Source organism: Balaenoptera musculus, chromosome 6, assembly GCF_009873245.2.
Source record: "Balaenoptera musculus isolate JJ_BM4_2016_0621 chromosome 6, mBalMus1.pri.v3, whole genome shotgun sequence".
NCBI lineage: Eukaryota > Metazoa > Chordata > Mammalia > Artiodactyla > Balaenopteridae > Balaenoptera > Balaenoptera musculus.
The window spans coordinates 75,604,323-75,623,740 of record NC_045790.1 but is presented as its reverse complement, the minus strand read 5'-3'; the positions used below and the strand labels follow the sequence as shown (position 1 = coordinate 75,623,740).

General features: G+C 39.6%; 1 protein-coding gene across 7 annotated transcripts in view; it reads right to left on the bottom strand.

Annotated features, from left to right (window-relative positions):
* TLE4 (TLE family member 4, transcriptional corepressor) overlaps nucleotides 1-19,418 on the bottom strand; it is a 147,171-nt gene that overhangs the window by 66,424 nt on the left and 61,329 nt on the right. For 4 of the 7 annotated variants that reach the window (XM_036855873.1, XM_036855877.1, XM_036855875.1 and 1 more), the window contains 2 exons: nucleotides 9,081-9,285; nucleotides 7,798-7,814 (listed from right to left, as the gene is read on the bottom strand). In XM_036855873.1, coding sequence (XP_036711768.1) covers nucleotides 7,798-7,814; nucleotides 9,081-9,285 — 222 coding nt within the window. The remainder of the gene's footprint in view (nucleotides 1-7,797; nucleotides 7,815-9,080; nucleotides 9,286-19,418) is intronic. The other 3 variants (XM_036855879.1, XM_036855874.1, XM_036855876.1) reach the window with 1 other exon arrangement.

Here is a 19,418-nt window from a genome sequence, read left to right as displayed (position 1 = left end):
AAGATTTAGTTTTGATTTGCCAGACCTAAGCAGCATTTAGTCTTGAAATATGATTTCATTAGTTTCATCTAACAGCAAGTTTATTTAAAAGGATCCAAAACTCTTAGAGCAGGTATTAGTCAGCCCTCAGCGAACTTCCTTTCCAGTCCTCTTTCATGAAGCCCGAATTCTGTTCAACCCTGTCCCAAGGCAGCTGCCATGGTAATTACTAGATATGATTCCTCTTCACGTCCAAAATTACAGCCCTTGTTAGTGGGTGGCCCCCAGATGTACAGAGTCTTTAACCCAGAAGATATTTGAAGCACTTCAAAAGCACCATAAAACAAAATATACAAGTTGGGTAGAGTTAAGTGTTGTAGCAGAAATAATTCAAGAAACAGAGAAGTGACGATACTGAGCATCCCCCTGGGTAATTTTATGATTTTTCCAGAGTGGGTTATGGTAAGTATTACTATATAAGAATATAAAAAAGATTATGAACCATTCTTTCAAAATAATTCTTTTGGAAGAATTATCTACATTTTGAGAAACAAATGCTTTTGAAATTCAAACGCCAGTTTAAACAAATAAATATTGAGCCCCTTTAAAATTGAAAAAAAAAACATGTTGAATAAAAACTTTATGATGTAATATTTTTGCAAGAGATGAAATGCATTCTAATTAAGAACATCAGAGACATTAAACATGGGGATGAAAATGTCTGGTAACTAAGAGGGTCGGTTTATGGAGGAAAAGAATTAAACTGCCCTTGCCAAAAATCAGCTGGGGAAGGCAGGCCTCACAACCAGCCCCGCCCCTGCTAATTAATATTTGTTCTGCCTCAGTGATTGGTGGAGACAGCCCCACCCCCCCATCACTAATCCATTCATGCTCACCACCTGAGGACCAGCTATGCCCTAAAGATATTTACTCATCTGTTCGACAAACAAACAATTATAACATATTTTCTGGAATTAGGGCACCTGTTACATTTCACACAGCTTACACGCCTAGAGGCAGGTATCAATTAATACTGAACAAATTACTGCATCATAAACCCATAGAACAAAATTCCTCATTATTCTGTGATAAGGTAACTCTAAACAGGAAAATACATGGCAGAAACAAATACCTCTACAACGAAACAAAAAAGCAAGCATAATGCTGAAACACTTAATTTTAAATTACCATCTTATTTTGGAAAATTCAAAGAGTTAAACATTAAATCCTTGAAAGGTATACTTTAGAACATTAAACTATTCCCCTACCACTCAACACCCAAAATGAAATATAATTACCACTGTGTTTATTTGGCTAATGGTATGGCCAACTTTATTGCTGAAACATACCCTATGGTATAAGATGTGTACTGTAAAATTCATTTATAGGACAGGACTGAATAACATAAGAAAACATCTACATTCCAAATGCCTGGGAAAAAAATGCCTGGAGTAGTAGCTTTGAGATCCAGGGAAGTTAAATGACTTGCCCATTGACACACAGCTGACCTAGAGAGAGAAGAGAATCCTAATTCTATTACAATTCCCTTCTTACTCATCCTTGATTTGTCCTCCTGTACAGTTCCACCAAGAAGGTAAGATTCTTGCCCTCAAGGAGCTAAGAATTTAGTGGGAGAGACCGATGTTGTGCTGAGCACGGGGCATCTAGGACACTACACCCTTAAGGAAATAGATGTACTTAATATATTTTAAAAACCCTACTTGGAAATGTATTTTTAAAAGCCTAGCTTAAGCAATATGTATGTTTGGAAAGTGAAGTTGGATTGCAAATACATCACAGTCTGTGTTTGAAGGGAAAAGGATACAAATAGAATTCTATTTATTGATGATCAGCATACATTTCTAAAAATTTTACTCCCCGATTATTGGTAAACTTCACTGAACTGTTTATCACCAACATGTACATGCAAACCTAGACGTCATTCTTCTACCCATTCTCTCATGATAAGAAAAAGACTCTTCCCAGTACGATTCAGCAGAAAGTCCTCTTGACACCACTGGGAAGCATGCAGAGACATCCAGAATATGGGCCATTCGTAGGAAGGCTGGCCCAGGTTCTTCAACAAATCAGTGGCACAGGAAAAATTTTAAAAGGAGGGAAACTCTTGCAAACCAATTATTTGAAATAATCGAAGAAGTCTGCTTATAGGCTCGATATTAGAAGCTATCAAGGCATTATGTTTATTAAGTGATTAAAGGCATTATGGTTACTAAAAAAATGTCCATTGTTTAGAGAAATGTGTTCATTTTAGGTAATGAAGTACATAAGGGTAAAACGCATGCTGGAATTTGCTTCAGAATATTTTAGCAAAGAAAGAAAGGAATCGATTAAAATGTGACTAAAAATCGATAGCTCTTATACCTTGATGTGAAGGATATGGAGGACCTTGGCACTATTATTTCTACTGCCGAGTATGTTTCAAATTTTTAATAACACAGGAGGAGACTGAGCCACCCAGAAAGCTTTCCTTTGAGGATGGCAATGGCTGTGTGACCTTGGGCAAGGCCTCAACACCTCTAAACCTTTCCTCATATGCGATATGAATAATAAATCAATAAACCTTTCCTCACCACCTACCTCCACAATGAAATCTGAACTATGAGCTATACATGCTCAGAGATCAGTGGGGTTGACTAGGCAACTAGGGTCCACAGAGGTTAGAGTGGATAAACTGGAGTGTCCAAGTCACAGCCCTTAATGGCATACCTTCTTTTCTCAGATTACTGATGACTAAGGGGAAAATAGGAGATAGTGCAAGCCCCACTACAGTTTAGTTTGTCGGTAGTGTTCAGGGTTTTTTGTTTTTTGGGGTTTTTTGATTATACCTTCTCTTTATAGTATTTTATGGATTTCAACTCTAGGCCTTTGTCTTTATATAATGTGTCCTTCTAAAGTCTCTAGGCAATTAATCCCACCAAGCTTTCTCACCAAGGGTTAAGATTACAAACCTTCCTATGTCACACAGTTGTTATGGGGGAAAGGGAGTGAGTGTTAAAACCGAAACTGCCTGGGCCAGTTACCCTCTCTTCTACTGGCCAACCTCTCCTCCTTCAAGTGGTTTCTTCTCTGCTTTCTCCCACACAGGACATGCAAGGGGTTAAACATATTAAAAGGCACACTCTTTTCAGACTGATATTCCTTTGCAACAGGAAAAAGAGGCAGAGGGGAACAAAAGCCAAGTCACACAGGTCACACAAGATCCTGGAACAGAACCCTTCACCATTAAGTCTTGATGTACAAAGTGAAGCGGCAAATAGAAGTAATCATTCTGTTAATGCAAGCTAAAAACCCACCTTCACCTGTAACACCCAACTAATGAGGCAAAAGTGCTTTCTTGGCCCGAATCATACACTTCAATTTGAACATAAAAGGAGTCTTCGTCTAATTCTCATTGATAAACCCTTATTGCCAACAGAGAATAACTGGAGAGACAAGAAGAAAAGCACCGTATCATGTTTTAGTTATCTACATAGAATAAACACCAAAATATAGCTACGACAGAATAAACAGGCATTGCCATAGATACAACTAATAAGCAGATCATTATGAAAACCCTTAAACAAAAACAAAGAATCCATGCAGGACAGGGTTGGGGGGAGGGGGGGGATATAGTATATATACCCACAGAAGAGCATTTAGCTTGAAAAATATCTATACGTAAATTTTTTTTAAAAAGTGCACTATCCATACTTATACCAGCAAAAATTACAAAAGCTATAAAGTTCAGTATTGGTGGATTGTGTGGAAACATACTCAAATATTGCATATGGCATTTTTAAATGTTGCAGCGCTCTGGAGATTAATTTGGCAATGTACAAATCACTAAAAATGATCATACTCTTCGATGATGCATACGGCACTTTGGGGAAGACAATCCAACGAAATAATAAAAATAAAAACACCACCACTTAGAGGAAAAAAAAATGGACTTATGCTATATTTTACAAATAAAAAATGGCAAATCCCTCACAGGACTGACTTGAGGTTACTGCATTCAGGATAAAAAACAGGATACATAATATACATAAGAAGGACTTAGGAGGTAATAATAAGCACAATAATACCAACTTGGGAGAGGTCATGGAGCTAATCAATAGTTGGTGATAGTGAATTCTGCCATTTATATTCAAGTTGGTCTTGATTTTGGTGGCTAGTTTTTGCTAGAAGGTGTAGACATTTGGGGTGTAATGAGACTAATTTCTCAATCTCAGATTCCTACTAAGTTTTAGGCAATCTGGCCTTCACGGCTCTGAATCATGTCAGCCAATCAGGTGGAAACGGAGAGTGATGTGAGGAACCTAATGACCCCTCTTCACGAACTGGGACCTCCAGCAACTAGGAAACTCCTGGCAGCATGTGGGAATGTCTGCTCTCTCACCACTTGGGAGGCAACCCATTTCTACCCCTCAGCCCACAGGAGGGATAGGCAGTGGAAGCTTTCATTACCTCAGAAAATGCTTCTTTGGTTTCACTTATATCCTTTCAAAAGAAACCATAGAAGAAGTTAGAAAGTCCCCACTCAGGAAAGAGAAGTAGGAACCTATTTTGGGCTTTCCACCCTATCAGCTAAGGGTGAGAGTGGACCGTGGCCTGAGTTTCCTGCCATTTTCGGCCCCAAATCCGAGGCTTAGTGTGGGCACACGTATGGGGACACTGGATGGCCGAGTAACAAGCAGGCGCCTCGGATCCTTACTTTAACGGCCCTAGAGCACACACCATTCTGGTTTCTCCTCACTAAATAAAACGATTCTTGGGCTCCTACAGTGCTTGTTCCTGTAGGTCCATATTTACATTCTCCATCCTTGTTGAAAAACTTCAGATACAGGTCTGTAAATAACAGGCTTAGGAATGAACTTGGCTACTGGAGCTATAGAAAACAAGGTCAATAAAGCCAATAGCATTTGGTTTAGTGGTCACAGAACTTCCGAGAAAAGAAAAGGAAGAAAAAGGCCCAACATTTTAACACGGGAATTTCTTTCATTTGTACTTGATACCTAAAGGTAAAGCACCTTAATTACCTGAATCTTTACAGTAAGTTTAAATTTATATTTTATAGGCTATTCTGAAATCTGCCCTGTTTAATAATCTGTAACGTCAAAAAAAACATTTTAAAGTGTCTCTCACAATTAAATCCATCCACAACCTTGCATAAATCAAAATTTTGCTACCATAACAAAATGTTACACTGGGGCTGTATAACATTGCCCACATCCTCATTACATGCAACACTAATTACTACCAGCAGATTCAGAATTTTCTGCACATTAGAGGCTTTTAGAGGAGCTATAAAAAATTTCAGGCACCATTAATTTAAATTTGTATTGAAATTTCCTTTTGACAGATGGCCAAAAATTACTTATTATTTAGAGTACCAGAGCTGCCTGTTTGCACATTAGAAGAGGAAAGGGAAAAATTAAAAGCAAGAAGGAAATTTATGTCACGTTCATTACCTGTTAAATGTTAAGGAGCATTATCCTGCATGAATAAATTATTTCATACAAGCCCGACTCCAGCTGCAGGCAACTGGCATGCTCCGGATGATAAAAACCATCTCTAGTCACACAGCAGACAATCATAAAAAGCCCCTCTTAACCAGGAACCACTTACGGGAGGATGAGGACGATAGATGGAACAAGCAACTAACTGCTTCTCTGAGCATCACAGAACACATTTACAAAAATGAGTGAACTATTTCACCTTGCAAAGCCACAGGACAGCCCCAAACCTGACACAACACGACTTCAAATTCAAGAACGGTACCCAAAAAAATATCTATTTATAGCTACCAATCCATAATAAATCAAGGCAAAATCATCCGTCTCCATTTCCTTTTGTTTTTCCCCTGGCTTCCAAGCTATATAGATACTCACTCCCAGACTCATCCTGAATGATTATAGATGATTTCAAAATATACCCTACTCTGACGTGAGGGACTATAAAATGTAATTGACACAAAAGTGTGCACTGGAGTATACATATTTTCACAGTCTTCTGGGAGTGGGGCATGAGAGGAGGCTTTTGTTTAGTTCGCTGGCCTGCCTGAAGGTATGTATTTATCATATGAAGCAGGGAATGTTTATGTTATTGGCCTCAGAATAACTAGACAGGCTTTCCAACGGCTGCTACCAGCAAATCTTGGTCAATGCGTCTACTTACTACTTCCTAAGTACATCTGTGTGGAATACTTACTACACTCTGATTAAGAATGCTTTTTAATTTAGGTACTGATGTTCATATTATACAACAAAGTACACAGCTATAAATGCATAATTAAATAATTCAATGTGTGCAGTTCCAATTGTAAACGTTGACATTTCTATGGGTGTGCAGATACCCTTTCAAATTACAAAGATTCTTGAAGGGTAAAATAGATACATTTTATTTTCCACCATTTAATGACTTTGGGGGAAAAAAACCCCTACTTCCCTTTTATTATAAAAAGACGAGGAATAAAGAGGCATTCAAAGTGACAGCACAGGTGGTTTCAGGGGAAGATTTTAGTCTCCGTATACATAACTTCATTAAAAACTGCAAGAGAGGACTTCCCTGGTGGCGCAGTGGTTAAGAATCCACCTGCCAATGCAGGGGACACGGGTTCGAGCCCTGGTCCGGGAAGATCCCACATGCCGCGGAGCAGCTAAGCCTGTGTGCCACACCTGTTGAGCCTGTGCTCTAGAGCCCACGAGCCACAACTACTGAACCCGTATGCCACAACTACTGAAGCCTGCGCACCTAGAGCCCGTGCTCTGCAACAAGAGAAGCCACCGCCATGAGAAGCCCGCGCACCACACCGAAGAGTAGCCCCCGCTCGCAGCAACCAGAGAAAGTCCGCGCACAGCAACGAAGAACCAATGCAACCAAAAATAAATAAATAAATAAATAAAATTAACAAACCAAAAAAAACTGCAAGAGATGTAACTGCCTATGCTCCAAAACATTCAACTGTTGTCAAATACAAGAAAAGGAATTGACAGCATCTGTGCTTTGGCCAATGCTTGAGAACTGCCCTTGCTTTCTAATCTATACAAAATACAACAGCATGTGTAATACAATTATCCACAATACAGTAGCATATTTACATTGTGCCTGGCTCAAAAGTTACCAGGCAATTTCATATTTTACTCATTTTCTGCCGTGGTAGCCTGTTTTTCTTGTTTGCTTACTATATAAATTCAGGCATCCTTAGCATACCCCATTATGGTATTACACAAGCACATCCAAATCATCAGGCCCTAACTAGTTTTCCTCTTTCCCTACAACTTCTCTATAAAGAGATAGAGAAGGCAGATAAGACAAATGCAAAACCTAAGGAGAATAACTTGCTATACTGGAAAACAAGATGTCATTAAATTAAAAAAAAAAAAAAATTCTTTCTGGTGAAGAAAAATGCTCTTAAATGTTTTGATAAAGAGTTTTGTAGGATGGAACTGTTTCCCAAAATGTTTATTTCCTTAAAAACCAATTTTTTCCCATTATTATTCATCTTATAGCCAAAGCTTAACTGAAGAAAAGCCGTTATTCTTTTTCACATGGCAAAGACATAATAAAAAGAGCAATGCAAGCCAGATCTTATAACTCAATCTTGGTCTATAAATCTGATTCTGATAGAGAAATGGGACCAATAGCTTAAAAAATCTTAAACGCACAACTGAAAGCAATACAAAAACGCCGTTTACCACTATTTGGTACAGCCCACCAAATCATCCTGTAAATCTCAAAGAATCCATTGTTACATTTATTCAAATCATTGCGAGCCCCCTTTTAAGCCATTCCTTCATCTGTAATTTTGAGTCCTACCTTGATGGAATCTCTGTCTACAGGCAAAACAGCAGCAAAGGCAGAGCAAATGGGAAGAAGGAAAAAAAGAAAAGTACCAGTTAGTTTACATAAAATCATACATTTGTCAAATTTGATCTCTGCTAAATAGTAAATGGCACAGTTGTCAACTTTGCTGTAAAGTTAATTATTAATATTACTTGACCAGATCCACAAAGCGCCAATTTACCTTTGACACAATTTCAGAAACCAAAGCTGTATATTTGTGTTATTTATACTCCTTACTGACTTTTCCACTTATAGAAGTGTTTATAGACATGCCTCGGCTCTGGACCATAGCACTAAGATAACTGAATGATGCATAGTTCAGTGTTTCCAACATCAGAGATGGGAAATTTATGTTTATGTGATAAAAATCATCTACCCAAGATTATAATTCATGGTAATGACACTGAAACAAGAACAGATATGAGGTTTTAATTATAACCACACCCTTTCGACCAATGAACCACCCATGTACTACGTCAATTCCCACAAAGGAATGCTGGGAGAGACTTTCATTTGTTTTTCTGCCATTAACTAATAAAAACTACTAATAAGCACCATACAAACATAAGAGTCACATCAAAATGTCTCTGCACCATCATCTATTTTAGTGGAGGGAAGAAACCAACCTAGAAGGAGCACAACTGGCCTTACAATCAATTATTTACGTAAACAGCTGTTGTTCTTACAGGCAGAGATGAGTTCATTTCATGCTTCTAAACAGACTGGGTGAAAGAGGTAGTTAAACCAACAGATTTCATTAATTTGGGCTGTACTTTCTCAATTACTAAGACCACTGAAATTGTTTTGTTACCTGCAAGATTCTCACTGCATTATATGTGATTTATAAATAATAATTGAGTCTGTCAAATGAGTAAATGATCAGTAAAATCTTTCCCCAAAATAGATTTGGTCAAAATTAGCTATTACTGCCACTCACTACTTCAAACACAGGGCACTGTGGCACTTCATTACTGATTTAGACTTGGGGAACTTAGGGGGTAGCAAGGGATCAGAGGCAATAACCAGGAAATGCATCCCCCCCCCCTTGCCTTTGGGAAGCACATTAACTCTTGCCAACCACTACGGTATCATTTGGCAAAAGACTGCTTCCAATCATTAATTCACCTTCCAGGCGAAATCCTTTGTTTAGTCGCTGGTAAAACGGAATCCAGAAACAAGAATAAACAATGACATCCAGACCTACCCTCGGCAACAGGTAGGTGATGTCAGACTGACATCCCGAGAAAACTGCTTACCTCTTTGGTGATCACTGTCATGGTGCTTCTTCTCATCTTTAACTGGAAGGTGGGACTGGCCTCCCAGGGCACTGGAGAGGGCCAGAAGGCCGGCACTGCTACCAATGGGCGGGATGGCAGGGGGTTGCAGCCCCGAAGGGTGCGGCGTCAGAGGCACTGGCAGACCGTGTCCGTGTGATAAATGCTGGGCCTGGAGTTGTTGCTGCTGTGGGAACGAGACAAAGATATTGAACTTGTTCCCTATATCCGAGACAGCGCCCAACAACAAAAGGAGAGGAAAGAGGTGCAAAAAGATCCTGGAAAGCCCAGCCCCCGTGAAGGAAAGATTTATTCTTTACATATACATATATATATATAAAAGGGGAGGAGATGAATAATAGAGAAATGCTATCTTTTTTACTTGGATTTGGTGGTTTTGCAATGCACTGTAAATAACCTAATTTTTAAATAGTGAAACTAAGTTACTTTTTAATAGATGAAATTAGATTTAACAAAGCATCTGTATTTTGGTCTCCAAAACATAATGCCTCGCTATCATACAACTCTAATCAAAACACATACGTGACTAACTGTTAAAGCAGTTATATTGAAGAAAAAAAGCTTGAAAATTGAGAAAATTAGTGTTAAACAGTTCTCCCAGAACCACTACACAGCATGCGGCGACAGTTAATTTGAAAGAGAAAACCTGAATTAACAACCCAGAAAAGGAAACTGGTTGCAGCCACCGTTTTAAGCCCTTTAAGTGTCCTCAGCGGTACTTGAGCAAATTACTAAAGAAAATCTAATGTAGCAAGGCTTGGGTCCTCCTGTAGGCTTGCTCAATAATGCTGAAATAATTGGGCACTCTGTGCACGTTTAGTGATGCTCGAATGGAAAGCCAGAGGCCTGCCCTTGCACTCTTCTCCAGCGGCCGCCTCTGTGTTGTGACAGGTTTATCTGAGTGGGACTGTGACGCATGCACCAGTAACTGTACTGACAAGAGTTTAAAGTCATTTTTACCAGCACACTGGCAGCACATGGAGAAAGCCCTCAAGAGGCCGGAAGGGGAGTGCGTGACCTCAGCCGAGGCCGCAGCAAGCTGGGCTCCAGGGAGCGAGGTGGGCAGGCCTTGCTGCCTCTTGGGGGGGGGGGGGGGCGGGGGCGGGGAGGGGTGGTGATGGGAGGGTATTCCGTTAAATATATCCCTCAACAGGGGCCCCACGCCAACCAAGACCCTGCTTAACGATGTTCCGTGAGAGCAAGTGCTGAGAGATGCTCAGACCAACTTCTGTAGTGACTACATTTTAATTAATACCCTTAGAATCACTTTTTAGGCCTATCCTGGGATAGCTAAACAGTCCCTTCTATAATCTTCTTTCCAAGTAGGACGGCACAAAATAGGTTTCTCAAAAATGTGTGGGGTGGCACGTTCTGCTCCCCTTCACTGGTAAGAAGCATCTTGAAAAATATTTCAAAGAAAAACGTGAAGTTTTTTTTTCTCCTCCCCAAATTACTTTTACTTCCCTTCTCTACCCCTCGGTATCTCTTCCTGCGTCTGACAATGAACGTCCAAAGGTAGCACTACTTAGTTCCTCTCTCCAATTGACCTGCACCTACTTTCTGGCTACATGCACTTAAAGTACAGTCAATAAAATAGTACTAACACTTTTAAGACAACTTTACATACATAAAATGGCAAATCGGAGCAGTAATAAAGACACTCCACCAACCAATGCCCACCCTAAGTCCTGCCAACGTGCTACCTAAATGGAGAGTTCAAAATAATGTCGTCTTTCATTTGAGTGGCCAAAATCATGTTCGTTAACTCTTTATGTACTGTTACTTAGTTGTGACCAAAACACACGAGCACACAATAGTTTCTAAACATGTAGAAAATAGGTCTATGAAGAAACAAGGCCTTCAGCTAAATATATGGCAAATTTATTTCAAGTCCTTGTTCTACTGAAATAGCCAGAAAAGTGCTCCAATTCTCCTTCTACTCTATATCCCCTAATACTTCATGTGCGTGGGTCGGGCATGTAGCCACTTTCTATCTCAGATCAGAGTTCAATCAGCAAGCATTTATTAAGAGTCTGCAGATGTCCCTCTTACCACCTTTCCTAGACTCTAAGCTCTGTGAGAGTCTGCATCCGACACACACCCTAGCTAACTGCAGGCGCTGAGACGCTCATATAATATCTGAGCAATTAAAAAATATGTCTATTTCATTAGATACGAAAAAAAAAAACCCTCAGCCAAAAGCAATACTTTCAGTGGCCCAGGTGTTTCTTTTATTTTTGTCTCATAGGACCAAAAATAAGCACTAACAGCCTCATTTTCCTGTCCATCCAGAACTTTCCAAAGGCAAAAAACATACCCCTAGTCTGTAGCACATGCCATTCATAGTGAAGACTTCCTGGGTTCCTTACTTGTACTCTATTCTACCTCAAAATAGCTCTAACACTAATCTTCTCCTATTCTCCATTGTGCCCGTCTTAAAGGAGGATCCCTTTCCCTTCTAAGGACCAGACTCCTCCCCCCCGCATCATCTTTTCTTCCCTTCTCCCTTCGTTGCTCCACCAATTCTCCAACTTCCGGTCACCCCCACGTCCACCAGACAGGTGGTTCTGTCACTGATTTTGCTCTTCTGCTTGCAAGCCTAATTCCAGCATCTCTAGCATTGTGTTTAAGACGAATTGCCTACCTAACACTAAGAGAACTTGAGGTAGCACTTTTTCAGGAGGGGAAAAAAACCACTATATTTTAATCACATTTTGTGTCCTCCACTGCCCCTAACACAGTGCCTTGGCACATAATTGGCACTTGATAAATGTTTGTTAAATTTAATTAAATTAACCTTCTTTTGCCCTCTTCAGCTACTGGTCTGTGTGTGTATGTCTCTCTCTCTCTCTCTCTATATATATATATCTCCTTGTCTATGGAGAGCCAAATTTCTTTAAAAACTAGTGTAAATTTGCAGTCCCCAGTTCTTAACAACCTCCTCCTGTAGACAGACAGACAGACACACACACACCTTACTCCTTAACCCCCTGTCATCTGGACTCCAGGCCCACCAATCTCAAAAAAACTGATGATGATTCAGATAGCTATTTTTTCAAGATGTCACAGTCATCTCTCTGATACACCTCAGCCAGAGCCAGCATATCCTCCTTAGGAAACTCTCCTCCACCTGCTTCAGGAACACTAGAGTGATCGCCACAGCCTCTCTTTAGTTCTCTCTCTGAATGCTGCTGTTAGATTTCCTTCTCGGCTTTTCCTTGTTTACTACAGAGGTAGAGTCCTAAACCTTTGGCTCCTTTCCCATGCTCCAGTAGCCCTGGTCTAACTTCTTGCCAGACCAGTCTACTTGGCAGTTCAGCATTACCTGAAAATGAAATGCTTAACACAAACCCTTAAGTAACTTCCACTGGCTCAAGTTATGTCACCACTGATTTGTTTTCCTTCTGTGCTCCTATATCCATCATCACCAGATCCTGTCAAATCTCAATTCCAGCATATTAGTCAGACCCTCATCATCCCACACTTTGATTAGCGCAAGTCTCCATTAGCTCATTTTGACTGTAATGAACCCACCCTGCATCATCACTGCCAGTATTTTTTCCTCAATTCATGGCCTCTCCTGTCTCTTAGAACAACCTCTCCATTACTTATCTAAGTTGTACTCACCCATCCTGCTCAGCTCATGTTTCACCTGTTCTGCAAAGGCCTCTCCAAACGTGCCATGTGTCTACTTACAGGACGCCCTGTATCATTCATTGGCACAGGCTGCCTCATAAAGGTACTGTCACTCATCTTTTTACGGATAAGAAGACCTTGACCTGCCAAAAAGATTGTGACCTTCTGGAGAGAAGAGACCACCCTCAGGACTCTTTGTACCCCTGGCACCTGGCTCACCACTATTTAGTCATATGGCCATATATTTAAAGCTTTTGGTAAATTAAGTTTCTACTAAATAAAAGAGAGTTCCTATATATTCTTTACCCAACTTCCACTAATGTTAAAATGTCTTACCTACCCATAGAATTTATCAAAACTAAAAAAAAAAAAAAAAAATCTTACATGCCCAATTTACCAAAACTAAAAAATTAACATTGTACATTACTATTAATCAAACACAGACTTCATTCAGATTTCTCGTTTTCCATTAATGTCATTTTTCTGTTCCACAATGCCACACTGCACTGAGAGGTTTTAATTTTTCACTTGCTTTTATACCAAAATTATAAAGCCCTTCCAATGATTTTATGAATAACAACATCCAAATTACAATAGTATCGTTAAACAGAATATGCCTGGAACTTAGGAGAGAGAGAGAAAACAAATGAGAGGGGACAACCATAAACCCATTTTACAAGTCATCCACTATACGTACAAAATATCAAACAAAAAAGCACACTCAGGGCATCCTGTAGAAAGGAGCAATTTTTAGCAAGTGTTTAAAATATAAAACTATCAGATAAAAATGAGATTAAGTAAGTTACCAAAAGGTAGATGATAAAAATATAAGACAGATATACTGAAATACTTTAGTAGGTTTTTAAATATTTACATCAAGCAAATCACTTTCTGTATTTAGTGGTCATTTTTAAATTTCTTTGTAAGTTTTCTCCTTAGAAACTATCCTAGCAGCACAGTGACAGGTATAATTGATAATGATTACTGGTTAGTCAATAAAACCAATGTATTAGAGACCATCTTCTTTACATAAAAACAGTAAGTCACCAACAGCTAAACTGAACTTTACCCTTTACTCCATCAAAAAAAAAAAAAAAAGGCTTTATCAAATTACAAATAACATTCAAGCATTCAAAATTAAAAAGAATCTCTATCAAGGACTCTCATCAATAGAGAAAAACTTATAGCAGATTCCCTGGAAAAGGACTCAGGTTTCTCTGGATATTATTCAAGGAGCTGGGGTAGCATAACCTAATGGACTTCCCTATAGGACAGCAAAAGCTTGTGGATGTTTCCCAATAGCTTACTGTCCTCTGATCTCCACCCTGTCTGTGTTAATTACACAGCAATTAACCTGCAAAGGTTTACTTTATCCTATAGTCACCAAAGAAACATAAAACCTCTTGCTTTCTGAAGACAGAGAGAAAGGAAATGGATCTTAAGAGTACACCAGTTCAACTCTGATTTATTATTAAAATAATTTAAGATAAATCACCACTCTAATCACAAAGCAGCAGGTTAAAAAATGCTTACCTTATAAGGAAAAAAGAAAACGATCAAGCCAAAAAAATAAAAAGAGGAGAGCATAGACTGCAGTACCACTTAAACATTAAAATAAAATACACTCTATGTAACCATAACTGAAAAAAAACCTACTGAGAAAGATACATATCTTGAAAAATTTCTTCTGACTGGGCTTCCTAGGCCATTACTATCTTGGGTGCCTTATTTAAAAAAAAAAAAAGAAAAAGAAAAGAAAGAAAACACTCTCATATCAAACCAGGATACAAAATAAAAATCTTTTTTTCTTTTCCCTTTATGGGCCATTCAAGAGAATAAACATTAAAATGGAGTGAACTTTAAACTTAGGCAAATAAGTACTCCATTAAGGTAATTAATTTAATTCTGAAAAATAGCCAGTAATTAGTTCTAAAAATACACAGCAGTGAGGTAGTAAATGCAGCTTCAATTCTGTTAACAGGTTTTTACTGGAGATTCTGTAACAAAGAATTATCTCCTCACAGTTTCAAGTTTGGAATGAAGGGAGAAAAGAACCACTAGAGAATCAAGTTCATAGGAAATGTCTTTTGAAATGTCTATCTGCCAGCAAAAAGAGAAATTCTTTTTAATCAAATGTCCCCAACTGCTTGATGACCAGGGCTTGACTGGTCAATGACCAAGCAGGAAGCAGGGTGAGTGCAGAAGCTTAATCCACACAAATCCCTAGCAACTCTGCACAACTCCAACTGGAAACCAAGCAGAGGTTTTCTTGTCCACCACCCTTCATTTCTACTATGCTATCAACAGAAGCCTCCAAAAAAAACCAAAAAAAAACAAAAAGCTTCATTCTTAGAAGCAATGACACCCCAGTAGCCATGAGCACACTTACTAACAGGGTGTGACAAATAGGACAATGGGCCCACTTGAAGGGGTCCTCACTGGCAAAACTTGAGACAATTCAAGCATCATAAAGAACAGTAACTGTAGTAGATTACAACATAATTTTAAACCCAGTTGCCAGGAGTGGAGTCCACGGTACCACAAGAAAACAGGTGGAGCTGTGGGACATGCCACGAGGCCAAGGACTAGAAAATGGCTCTTCCAACCAGCTGGCCAAGCTAGGTGCACTGAACATGTGTGCCTTGATCCAAGCAGGAGACATTATTCTAGGGGACGAGTAAGGGAGGGAGCAACAGACCCAGGAGCTGGGCAAGAGAAGGCAGCAGACTCTGAAATGAAGCAGCAAGCACAGAAAAGGGCCCGGAACTGGGCTGGTAACTACAGTCCTCGGACCGTGAGGGTGCGCGTTAGGAGGGACCCTGTCTGTGTGGGCTGGGCTGAGTCTGAGAAAGGAGATCCTGGATGATACGTGGGGATGCAACATCGTGAAGTGACATCAGAGCTACTGTCTGGAATCCTTACCATCTCTGTGAGCAAGAGCAGGTCACTTTACGATTTCAGACCTCAGAGTTCCTTCATGTAAAAAGTGGAAAGGGTTATAAAATCTACCTCCCCAAGGCTGTTGGGAAAATTATGAGATCGTGCATATAAAACCCATAGCGCAGTGCCTGGCAAATAATAAACACTCAATAAATGGTTGCTGCTATTATTGGAAAAAGGTATCCAGAAGTCTATACCCACACACACACTCACTCACGGAAAACGAGGGGAAGGAGGAAGGGAGGAAGGCAGGAAAAGCTCTTCTTTACAGAAGAACATTAATTTAAAAGGAAAAAGAATTTAGAATTTACCACTTCATTACTCCAAATGTATTAACAGCATCAACAGATACTAAAACCACTGGGTAAAATGTTGTTGGGGAACAGGTTATTCACATGTCAAAGTATCATCCCAGATTACTAGCTTCGCCAACAATGTGATACAACTGGGAAATACACAGCATCACCCAGGTACACAACATCACCAAGGTAGTGTTTTTACTAAAAATACTTAACCTGAATCTAAACATCAGAAAACAATCAGACAAGTCCAGGTTGTAGGGCAGTCCACCAGGCTGGCCTGGAATCTTCAAAATGCCAAAGTCATAAAGTGAAATCGCTTGGGGACTATTTCTTGGGGGTGTGAGGGAAGACTGAAGAGACAGCACAACAAAGCCACTCTTGAATGTGAGTACCAGATTAGGCGACAACTGCTACGAAGAAAGACGAGCTCTCAAGGACTTTCTGTGGACAACTAGAGAAATACGAATATGAACTATACACTGCATATACAGAGGTCGTAACTGTATCATGCTTATACTGGAAAACTGTTTATAGAAGATGCACACTGATGCTTTAAGGGGTGAAATATCATGTCTCCCTGCCTCTTACTTTCAAATAATTTGGCACACACAAAGTATATATCTGTCTGTATGTATATACATTACAAAGCAAAAGTGACAAAATATTAACTGGTGAATCTAGGTGATGAGTACACAGTGTTTGTTTTACTATTCTTTCCACTTCCCTGTAGTTGTAGAGGTGGGGAAAATAGGATGTGCCCTTCTAGACAGAAGATTGGGAGTTCTTGCTTTGAACAAATATCTCTAGCAAAAGCTAAAAGTTAAGTGAATCCATAGAAAGAAGCAAGAATATAAAAAAGAACAAAGGAAGGAACTTTACAACCTAAGCTTATCTGTAATTCATTCCTGATGACTTAAAACATGAGATTTACTGCAGGGGAAAGACCAGCATTTATAGCAACCCAACAAAGATTATCACTGCAAGGATAAGTTCCTCACACTAAAACCACAGATCTCTATGGTCCTCAAGATCTCTGGACTGGTCTTTAAGGGGAAGACAGGTAACAAGCGAAGAAGCAAATTCCATGAGTCCTGTGCCAAGGATTCCACTGTCTTAACTTGCAGTTTAACTCACAAAGTAATAACAGCAAGAAAAGGAAAGGACAAAAGTCCCCCAAACCTGAGTTATTATATTAACATTCCCATCAGAAATCCTATTAGAATTTTTTCTGAATTGGTCCATAGTTTACTAGGAGAAGTATTTCTAAGCAAATTAATAATAGAAATACATTTTCCTGGAGGCTTGTTTAAATTATTTAATGAATTTTTTGAAGAGATTTTAACACATTATCTTACTGAAACCAAGGCTGCTATTTTGTGTTGTAGTCATTAAAGTTACCAAGCTAAGGGATCCTGCTCAGAAAAGCTTTCTTTAGTTACTTCACGGTATTCTTTAAAAGTAAAGCTGCATCTAAAAAGCCTATCTACTTCAGATTCTTCAGTAACCCTGCAGTTGACCTTAGAACTTTAGAAGTAGAATGCACCTCAGATGACAGCTAGATGAGTTGCTTTCCAACATTTCGACCACAACTCCTGTGTGTGAATGCTGTATATCTGCATAGAATAGACATGTAAATGAAACAAAAGTTTAACAAATACCAAATACTATGTGCGGCACATTTTTATATTTTCTATTCTCTTCTTTTTTAAAATAAAAAATGTTGACTATTGATTTCACTGCATAGTCATGAATCTCAGGAACTGCAATTTGAAAAACACTGAACCAGGCTGTGATACTGTGATTTACAATAAGAAATATATATTTGGTCTTAGTTCACAGTTCCGGGCACAGGGCTCCAAAAATTCTAGGAATTTCCTAAGTGAAGAGAGCAATAAAAGGTGTCTTTTGTTATGTTAATGACGTGACTTTCGGAGGGCACTTGTGGTTGGGAGCCGGTTGCTAGGAGAACCAACCACATGACCAGAAGGTTGGACCTTTCAGTCCCACGCACCAGACCTTCAGGGAGGGAGGGGAGAGTGGCTGGAGAGTTGACTTCAATCACCAGTGGCCACTGTTTTAGTCAATCATGCATATGTAAGGAAACCTCCAGAACAACCCAAAGGACAGGGTTTGGAAAGCTTCCAGGTCGGTGAACACAGGGAGATTTGGGGAGAGTAGCGCACTTGGAGAGGTTGTGGAAGCTCTGCACCCTTTCCCCATACCTTGCCCTATGTATCTCTTCCATGTGACTGTTCCCAAGTTACATCCTTTTATTAAAATACAGGTAATTTGGTAAGTTACATGTTTCTCCGAGTTCTGTGAGCTGCTCTAGCAAATTAATCAAACTCAAGGAGGAGGTTGTTAAAAACACAGATGATAACCTGTATTTGGGATTGGTGTCTGACGTGCAGGGAGGGGCGGCATTCCTGTGGAGCTGAGCCCTTAACCTGTGGGATCTGATGCTATCTCCAGCTGAATTGTACGACACACCCAGCTGGTGTCAGAGAATTGCCTGTCGATCTGGCAAACTATACCACATTGGAATTCGGTGCAGAATTTTACAGGCCAACAACTGCATATGTGAGGCGCAAAGTGGAAGTCAGTGGGAAATTTTATCCGCATCAAGAATGGAACCCAAGTCCTCACCATCCAGCCCAGTGAAGTACCTGCTGCCCCATCAGGACCTTTCTTAACTAGGGAGGTCTTAACACAATTGGTAAGTAATCGTTCATTCATAAGAATCAAGAGACAGCACCTCTGAAGAAGTGACCTCTGAACTAAGACCTGAAGGATGAGAATGAGAGCACCTAGAGCTGCGAGAAGAGAATCGGAGATGAGAGAAAAGCAGGTGCAAAGGCCCAGATAGGGAAAGGAGCCTGCAGTGACCAAGGAAGAAAAAGAAGTCTGGTGGGAACCCAGTGAACAAGGAGGAAGTGGGGTCAGATGCAACATTATGGGAATCAGATCATAGACAGAAAGGGCTTTACACTTTCACTTAAGAACAATGAGAGCTTTAGGCAGTGGTGAGTTTGTTGTTGTTAAGTTTGAACTTTTAGTTTGTACAAAACTGGTAAAAAAGCTGGATAATTATCTGTTGGCTATATGTGTTAACAAATACCTTCTCTCAGTTTCTGGCTTATCTTTTCATTTTCTTTAAGATATCTTCTGATGAACAGACTTTTAATTTTAACTGAGTAATATCTTTTTCTTATGGTTTGAGCTTTCTGTGACCCATTAAGAAGTACTTCTCTACCCCAAGATAAAAAGTCTTCTTGGTTGTTTTTCTTCTCTGAAAGTTTTAAAGTTCTGTCTTTTTATAGTTTTCAGAATGACTTCTGCATATGATGAGATAGGTGGATCCAATTTCATTTTTTTCCACAAAAAGAACCTACTACCCCTCCAGTGTCCATCTTTTTCCACA